Source organism: Haliotis cracherodii, unplaced genomic scaffold (assembly GCF_022045235.1).
Source record: "Haliotis cracherodii isolate W230 unplaced genomic scaffold, xgHalCrac1.p SCAF_1, whole genome shotgun sequence".
Classification (NCBI taxonomy): domain Eukaryota; kingdom Metazoa; phylum Mollusca; class Gastropoda; order Lepetellida; family Haliotidae; genus Haliotis; species Haliotis cracherodii.
Genome location: NW_027266264.1, coordinates 79268469 through 79278775, shown reverse-complemented (window position 1 = coordinate 79278775; position 10307 = coordinate 79268469). Strand labels below are relative to the sequence as shown.

The window sequence follows — 10307 nt, the reverse complement described above, 5'->3', positions numbered from 1 at the left end:
GTGAACGTTTCGCTGTCAAGTGTCAAATGGCTGTATATCGTGTATACTTCACATTAAAAACTTACTTTTAAACAACAAAATACTTCCCAGGAGAGCACGTAACCGTGAAGGTCAGATCCAATTAGCTGTAACTATGCATTAAAACAAAACATTTTTTCCCTTTTTTATTGAAAACAATTGCTGCCTGGGAGAGCACATGCAAACTCGTTGATGCTATGATATTACTATTGCTTTGAACATGATAGCTGATGAAAGGCAGACAGAAGACAATTGGCTGTTGAGTGTGTGGGTCCTCACTTCTACCACCCACCAGTTATGTGCCGGCACATCCTAGCCTGCATTGTATCTGAAGAAGAGCGCGCTAATATTGTTGTCTTTCAGAGAGCTGGAATATGGTCCTGGAAACAACAGGATAGTGCTTTGTGATCAGATTGTGCTGCATAGCCTAAAGCTTTCTTGGACAAATGAAGATTGTCCAATACGTTCACGGGATAATATTTGTAATGACTTTAATATATACTTTTGTGTATAGAGTCGATTTGTGTATTCATTGACACATTCTGGAAGCTGTACTTAAGATATTCTCTTATGCGTTGAGTACGGGATTGTTTGATTTGCTGGATTGTTGCTGGCTTCCGATACGATTGATTCAGCGACATCCTAAATCGGATTTCATCTGGACGAGCCCAAGACGCCACGTATAGAGTTCTTCTGGGGGATTTACTGTCACGTTTGCCGCCGATGTGTGATTGCTTACACTTCCAGTCTGTTAGGTGCCGAGATTATGAGGGGTGAAATTCTGGCTATATTTGCGGAAGAAAGTGATTAATAATCGCTTTATGCTTGCTAAGATGTGATACTTGTCCAATTATAACAAATATATCTGATCCTGGATGATTGAGATAGACAGTACACTGTGAACTATCATGTTTTTACACATATAGCTGACCCGCTTATGAGTTCTCTCTGGTAAATGGAACTACCACATTTTACTGGAAGGGAAGCTATACACAGATCGATCAGTGTGCTGTAGGTACTGACAGTAGTTAGTGGGCGATATTTAAACCGATGACGCCTTTCTCCATTTCACAAGAAAATTCCTCTATTGGAAGGCGGGGATTTTAATCCAGCCTGCATGCGAGCGGATAAATCATTCTCGCGCGTTTACCAAGTGTGTCACATACTGTGTGATGCATGGTGTGAAATATCAATATCCGTTTCTCTGGCACCAGATGTAATGACATTGGCATTGGTTTGATCGGATGTTCAAATATTGTGCTTGTTGAGTCAACAATCGGTGTCTCTGTTTGCATCCGACACCTTTAATCAAAATGGGAAGTAATGTTGATAATGCGACATCTCTGGCGCTCTATGTTGCAACTCTTCAAACTTTTACAAGTCACAACGCATCCGAAAGCATACGTATAGGAATGAATGGATCTCATCCTGTGATTCCGGTATCTTCTTCAGCGACACCAAGTATGGATACAGTTGTCCTTCTCTCCATTGTTTTTATCATCATATGCAGCGTTGGTATCTTTGGCAACATCCTAGTTATAACTGCCGTTCTCATAGATGACAAAATGAGAAAATGTGTCACCAATTTCTTCATCATCAACCTTGCTGTTGCGGACATTTTCATCATGATCCTTGGTATCCCCGAGATCGGACAGTTTGTTTTGTCCAGAGGGTGGCTTCTTGGTCCAGTAGCGTGTAAAGTCAATCGGTTCCTTCTCGTATCATCCCTGTATTGCTCGGTGTGGTCACTTCTGGCTGTCAGCGTAGAAAGGTACGGTTCGTGTTATATTATTCACGTGATTGTCGTGTTCACTTTACATTTAATTTATTTTGTCTGTGTTTGTTGAATTGTATAAAAAGACATTTCTGGAATTGTTTTCCCCTTTCTCTTTCGGTGGGGATGAGGTTGTTACTGTGGTAGGATGATGTATCCTGCCATTTTCAATTTTCTCTGTATCCTATCCGGAATGATGATTTACGACAGCCTAATCAGTAGGAGGAGTCAGATACCTTTTTTATGTTCAGGACAAAAAGTTCCTGTTGGAATATACCAGATGATAAAACTGGTTAGCTGACAAGTAACGTACTGTGTAACAAATCTAATTCAAAACTGCAATTATGACTTCTTTTAATTTTAACGTTAAATATCACCGAAAGACCTCCATGTTGGATATACGATGCGGTCGACATATCCGGAATCGTTGGTAAATATGGTATGCATGTTGCATAGTTGCCTGCAGTCTGTCAAGGCCTTGGTTATATGGATCGTGCGCCCAGCATAACGAATACAACAAAAACATTTTTTTTTTTATCCACTCTTGTGAAAGCCGACAATCAGGAAGGCGTGTTTGACTAGGGTTAGTTGTGTAAAGCGTTCATGGTCTGACAAGCACATTGTCAAACATTGTACAGAAGGTTTCAAAGTGAAGCGTAGCCATGGTGCACAACCTATTCCACATGCTCTCAAAACAGTTGGTTATATTCGAAAATAACAGATAATTACAGAATTACAAAGAGGTATCGAGTGATGGTATTGGGTGGGTAAGAACCAGGAAAGACTAGGTGCAACATGGCAATCAACAGAACAAGTTGCACATATATTGTAAGGGTGCAAGGAACCAAGAAAGAAGAGTATAAACATGAACGTTCAAGAGGACGTGATCACAAATGGATAATGTTCCCAACGATAAGTCAAACACTCGTTTATACTACGTGGCTTGGTCAGAATCAATCACCCAATAACAGTTTGCACGGCGTGTTGTCCACTCCTTTTGCAGCGTCTGGCCCATTGCAACATGTGGCGGGTGGCGTTTGACGTCGGCGTACGTCTACTGATCACGTCTCTGTGAGGGAAAGGTCAGGAAAGGTCAGGACTCAGCTGCTGGAAGTAGTCAGTTACCATACACGAACGGTGAGCACGAGGTTTATTGTCTTGAAAGACAAAACGTGCAAGCAGACGGTCTAGTGCAAGTGATTTGATTGGCTCTTTCGGCTCGATTTCTTAAAACCTGGTCTCTGATTAAGCGACCCTGGACATGTGTTGTGGACTTCGAGCGCCCTGTTCGTGGTCGATTACTTACATTCTGTGTCTGCAGAAACCTGCTTCAAAGGCTGCAAAGCACAGACTGAGACACATTGAACACACTGGCTACCTTTCGCGGAGTTTTACCAGGTTGAAGCGTGCAAATGAACCTTAGGTGTTCCTGACGATGTCGACGACACATGACCAATCTGATAACAAATAATGCATTAAAGCAAGAGTAGAGAGCTTAAGTGTTAATTTCGTGAAAATCATGAAAATCAGACTCAGAGCGACAAAATTAAAATCAAGGATGACTCCCTACCCAGGTCCACGGGCAATGTATTAGGTGGGTTGGGGCGTTTTGTTTTGGTTCTCTTTCAGATAGTCACCTTTCAAAGCTGACATTTCTAACGACGACCGATTTTGACATGTATATTCACGATGCCCAACCTCTTTGGCAGAGTATATAATTCTTTACACAATAGGAACAGGTGTTACTATAGAAAAGATCAATACATTTATGCACAAACAAAATACTGTAAATTTTGGAATACAATATGAATCTGTTTCATAGATAATTGCAATTAATGTAATTGAGAAGCACACGCCTGTTACACCGCCATATTCTAAACGTGGTATTATAGTTTAACTTTAAGTTACCATAGGACTTAACCGAACATGTCTTTGCAGATATTGTCGACAAGTCTGTAGCACACATGATTCGATATTTGTAAAATATATTTCACTTCATTTATATTAGTTCATCTGTCAGTCACAGATGTGAAATGTGCGCCTTTGTTAACGCTGTATATGCATTCAACCGTTTCGCAAAAACATGATAGAAAACTACGTTTTTTATGATTAGATAAAGCTTTAGGAAACCTTTATTGGAAAAGCTACAACCTGAACAAGTGTATGAGCTGTTTATTATCGTAAACAATCGTACAACAGTTCTACAATAACCGAAAAGTTTTGGCGGTAGCCGAATACCGAAATTACAGAGTCGGATATGATTTTGGACACGTTCTCCCAAAGTGTTCATAAGAGCAGAAAGAGAGATATGAGGTGTTTGCTCTAAGGCGTATTGGTTAATATTCCGTCTGCCCCCGTTTTGAAAAACGTGATCATGTGTCTCGTGAGCATGAACTGATTTTCACCAGACGCTATTCTAATTTTTATCATGAAATGACCTTACCCATGCACAACATTAACTGGCCCATGATAGGTGTATGTCTCTCAACATTACCACCGGTCCTATGGAGATATCTTGACGTTGAGCGTGTCAGCGAGAGAAGTTTCGGCGTCATATAGCTGGCGTTTTTGGGTTTGAAACTTTGCTTAAATAGTGTTTTCGACATTTTAGAATAAACTCTCAATGACATTTGGCTTTTCTTAGGATAAACTGGTACTGGTTTTGCGTTATGATTTTTTATACCAATTCACTGACATCAGGTCGCATTTGCTATTTGATTATACTTCTGAATAAGCATTTTTACATGTTTCTTCAAAGTTTTCCAGCGACATATATAATTGTAAAATATTTAGGTAAAACAATAAAAAAGGAACTATATTTGCTTAGCAGTGCCGTTCCATTTGTATAAGGTCAACGGAAGATGTAACTTTGACTTCTTTCAGGCACTGCGTATAACATTGAATATTATCGTCAGTAATTTTATGTTTGACCAATTAACCACGACCAACTTGATTATATTACGGTATGTACGTATCATGTATATAAATCATATTGATACAAAGCTTTATTGAAGTGAGTGTAATATCTGTATGTGATATAAATATCGTAGTCTTAAGTGCATGTAAACAATGTCGACTTTGAAGTGAAAACCACTTCTTTAGTAGATTTCTTTCATCTTGCTGTCATTTACATTTATAGAATATGACTGTTATGTGTATCTTAGGGTTGATGTACAGTCTCAGCCAAACTATTCATTCATTCATTCCACCAAACAATATACGGCATAATAAGTGCCAAACAATGTTAACGCCAGGAGTTCATTGACAGTGCCAGCCCGGACTTCTGTCGGTTTTATAGTGCTAGCCCACCATAGACACCTTACTGAGACACAGTATACTGACTCGGAGCCGACCAGACCTTGTTTTATCCCTTACTGCAGAGCGCCAGGGAGGGTACAAGTACCATCTCTTGAACTTCCGCTCTCTGGATGATCCATCCACTAGACCACTGTAGCGATCAGCAAGCCATGAAGTCAAAATACGAAGCACAGGAACTCGTTGATTAGTCACCGAAACCTTCACCAGCTTAATACATCAAGATGGCAGTGGTCAACCTAGGTCTCTGGCCTATAACCTCACAGTTGACCAGACGTCTTCTTTAGCCAACCCAAATTAAAACCAACTCACCACAAACTCAATTCCTACGGTTTCATCGCCAACAGCGAAAGAAACCTACAACAATTGCTGGAGCGGGTGATGTCGACTATCAGTTGCTTGAGAAAATTAACTACTATCAATACTGTAACGTCGCACTGGAATACTAAAATCAGTTGATATAAACAAGACAATCCAGCATTAACCAATACTAGTCCTGCGCCATGACCGTGGAATATATTTATTTTATGAGAAAAAAATAATCTAGAAATGCATACAGAAGCAAGTCTAGCCAGCTCGAAATCAGCATAGGGATTTTTTTAATTATTTTTAGAGTCAAGAAGGATATTGTGTAATATAAGATTTCAGAGACTAAATGTTAGTCTACACCAATACCTACTAAACCCAGTTATCATATGATTGTCATTGATGAACATCCGGTACACACAAAACATGCTACAGTCTCCATTGCATAATAGTGGGTTTGGTTGTTTGGTTAAAATGATTGAGCGGTGACCTCAATATTACTGCCAGTTGATTACGTGGACATGAAGTCGACCCAAGAGCTTTACACCGCGTGCTTTGTTCTCAAGCGATATTGACATAATCCTTTCTGATATGTCGATATCGGATTTGCGTAGTGTCACATGCCATAGGGGTAAAATTACGCAAATATTCAGTTTATCAGTTCCTAACTGGTCACTAACGGTTCAATATTGTTCACAATGAATTCAGATATAAGCTCTCTATAAAATAGTCGTATATTCGTATGCATTACATTAGTGAGGGAGGGGGTTGGGTATAACGCTTCTTAAACACATGCTTTCAATTCAGTCCGATAAACCTGCCACTACGTCTGAGTCCCCAGACACCGCAGGCCAGTATACTGTCGATGCTGTAGTGAGTGAGTGAGTTGGGTTTAACGCCACTTTTAACACTATTCCAGTTACATCGCGGCGTGTCAGCTTAATGTGGGAGGAAAGCCCGAAGTGATGCAGGTCTCAGACTTTACCACTTCGGTGAAACCCACGAGCACGGGTATGGTGCTGACAAACCTAGAAACATAATTGGGGCGAACCGGGATTCGAACCCACAATCATAGGTTCCTGGCGTGCCCAAGGGACGCAACACTGCACAGCGAATCGCGGCGCCTTTGACGACTTGTCCACCCTTGCCCCATCCATGTTGTAGCCACATCCAAATAATATATAATGTTATGAGTGAGTGAGTGAGTGAGTTGGGTTTAACGCCGCTTTTAACAGTATTCCAGTTATATCACGGCGTGTCAGCTTAATGTGGGAGGAAAGCCCCAAGTGATGCAAGTCTCAGACGTTTACCACTTCGGTGAAACCCACGAGCACGGGTATGGTGCTGACAAACCTAAAAACATAATCTGGGCGAACCGGGATTCGAACCCACTATCATAGGTTCCTGGCGTGCCCAAGGGACGCAACACTGCACAGCGAATCGCGGCGCCTTTGACGACTTGTCCACCCTTGCCCCATCCATGTTGTAGCCACATCCAAATAATATATAATGTTGTGAACCTTCTTGTCATATTATTCATTTCTTCAATCTATTAGTTTTCACAATGTCTTAAAATACGTCTTTCACTTCAATTTATCATACTTTATTGATTATTTCCCACAATGTTATTGAGACCTGTGAAGATCCGGGGTAGAATAGGTCTTCAGCAACCCATGCTTGCCGTAAAGGCGACTATGCTTGTCGTAAAAGGCGACTAACGGGATCGGGTGGTCAGGCTCGCTGACTTGGTTGTTGCAGGTCATCGTTCCCAAGTGCGTGGATTGATGCTCATGATATTAATCACTGGGTTGTCTGGACCAGACTCGCTTATTTACAAACCACCGTCGTATAGCTGGAATATTGCTGAGTGCGGCGTTAAACAACAAACCAACCAACCAACCGCAATGTTATTGAAAATATATTATAGGACACATGCTTTGATAAAGGATCTATATCGAACATGTCTAAGGCAAAATAAGGACGTTTGAAGCAAATTGTTATATAAATTACATAAGGCAATAAATATAATCAACCAAAATATATCTGACAGTTGTCAAACAAACATCTAAGTTAAGATTTCTATATTTAAGTCCGATCTTGTGTAGTGTTAGTCAAATGATATCACGGCTTTTCAAGTAGTTTCAAGAAATAATATATCTGTTTTATTTTATGAAATGTCTGTCCAACACTATTTAAAATGACTTTTTCACATACCCTGTATATACATGTCTAAATTTCAGTTTTAAAGGAAGTCTTTGGTTCGATTTGTTTTGGAATTAATTAAATCTCAGTCAGTTGGCGTCCAGGTGCAATACTGAGCTTTGGAAACACGTTTCTTCTTCAGCACCCTAGAGGCCATTTATCAAAGTCAATAAAGGACCCAGACATTTAGCAATTTACTATTTTGGTTGATTAAACACTAAACAATCTTGATTAAAGTCGCAAATCTCAGATCATGCCTCTGCGTTGCAAATATAATATTTAGACCAATTACCAAATTTGGTGTTATCATCTATCAAGATAGAAGACATGTATCTACATAATAGAGATTCTTAAAATATGTGATGTGTGATCTTAATTAACTTTTGATTTGATTGTGACTGTATAACTGAACGTGAAATATTCGAGCATATAAATAGTGTTTCTATTAATGGATGCCAGTTATTGATTAAATTTCTTACTTAACTAATTATTTTAACCCATTTAATATAAACGATGGTTGTCAGTCTTTCGTGTAATACGTCCAAAGTTGCCAATTTGAAATAGTTGAATTAAGAAACATTTCAGAATGTTTCAGGTGTTTCTTTCATATCAATATTGATAATACTGTACACAGTTACAAGTAACCCAGTTATATTTCTGATATACTGACATGAAATATTACTCTCCATGGGCCACACTCATGTTAATTTCTGACTTATCAATGCATATTTACAAGATATTGCTTTAGTATAATAATGAATGAGTGTGTCTTTATTGTTTGATATGGCTTTAAATTCTTTTTATGGTAATGGGACCCAAGTCCTTTCGAACAATCCTACGCGTTGTATGATACACTGCTCTCTGTGGATATCACTAAGCACATGAAATATTTATGAAACTCTGGAATTTCTTCAGCTTTGTAGTCATATCGATATTCTAACATGTATTTACCATAACGGTTACAGCAACTAGCTCCACTATTGTAAGTGTATTCAACATATACGTTAATGTTGGAATCGTATCTACACATTTATGTTTAGTATCTATGAACCTAGTGAGATATCACCTAAATATATTCTTCACACCACTAGAGTCTGTTATGGTCGCTGTTTTAACAGGATGACATTTTCAAATGTGATGGATCTGTGACAAAAATGATTTTCGATGCAATTCCCTAATTTGATTTACACCATATACTACCGTGTTTTTTTCTGGTGAAGAATGGACTTGCCTTTGCATGTGTTTGTGACAAGAGCCACCGGTGGTCAGGATACGCTTATCTTTTCGCGAACACCTGTTATCATCACTATTTGATAATGATTCATAAACACATGATCATGATTTAGTCGGAATCGTCCATCCGACTTACTTATTTATATCATCCTCTATGTTACGTGCCGAGATTGATGAATCGATTTGGATGATTGAGGAGTAAGTGTTGGTCAGGGTTTTGCATTATTGTGACACGTGCGTCGTGTCCACATCCCACGTGGTGTAAGTAGGTCAGCGGCCCCTTGTGCAGGTGATATGGATTCGACGCTCGAGGCTAGCACATAAATCTATTGCAGCTATGAGAGCCTCAAACGTATAATCAGCCAGGTCCATTCTTCGATAACACGTGTGAAGCATTATCATACACTGTTTCTATCGGATGTATTTTTCTGTTTGTGTATAGAATATAGAAATCTCCAGTTCATATTTTATGTTGCCACATGAGTCGATTTAAGCACATGTGACTTGTTTCAGTGTTGAAATAACAAGCAAAGGGGAAACAATACTATCGAATTACATGGTTAGCTATAGTGAAGTTCCCACACGTATCGGAAAGTACACACAAAGTTGTCGGATGATTATTCATACAACCATTACATAGTCTGTAATAATGTAACCCAACCCATTTGTTAAGGCTAGGCCAAGAATATTTATTGACTGAAAACTAATTTGCTACAATAATGTGTATGCTTGAAACAGTTAATTTCCAAAGCTTGTCCTATTGCACTCAAATCCACAGGCATTTGATAACAAAATAAGGAGGCTCTGTATATGGAACGAACAGAGTTATTAGTCCTGTGGCATCTCGGTCTCTAACGCTAATGTTTTGTAGATACAGACAGAAGTTTCCCATTTACTGACTATCAGGAACATGACAAATACATGCAAAGTCAAATCTGAGTTAATAGCGAAAAGTGGTCCATAACCGCATGCTGGATATAATTATCATGGACTGAATCGACTGTGGATGAATATTGTAGTTATGAGAGACCCTTTATTGAATCGAATCATTCAAGCAAAAGGCAAAGGTAGGATATTAAGAACCACTTTATGTCTACTGGATATGAAAAATTTAAAGTTGATAAAAATCAAACATGTTTTAACGGTTGACAACTAACCGTTTTGTTTTTCTTACTTACACTTGCAAATGTATTTTGGACTATGATAAGTTCAACTACATAAGTATGGCTAAAATGAGTAAAAGGTCGATTTTCGGAACTACAGGAGAAATAGTGCGTGGATTTTTAGCTCAACTGAAAATCAAGTGAGCCTGTATCGTGGCAAGTTTGTCCGCCGTCGGTTTTATCAACCCGTCACTATTATCAACATCTTTTAACAGAAGCCACTGGACAAATGAAACTGAAGCTTCATATGCACGTAAACCCCATTATAGCATGTGAAATGTGATTCATGTGTGCTT

At 39.1% G+C, this 10307-nt stretch overlaps 1 protein-coding gene across 1 annotated transcript in view; it reads left to right on the top strand.

Annotated features, from left to right (window-relative positions):
* Positions 1-1242: 1242 nt before the first annotated feature.
* LOC139469316 (neuropeptide receptor 15-like) overlaps positions 1243-10307 on the top strand; it is an 83029-nt gene continuing 73964 nt past the window's right edge. The window contains exon 1 of the mRNA XM_071251463.1: positions 1243-1789. Within this exon, the coding sequence (XP_071107564.1) occupies positions 1332-1789 (458 nt within the window). The 5' untranslated portion in view covers positions 1243-1331. The remainder of the gene's footprint in view (positions 1790-10307) is intronic.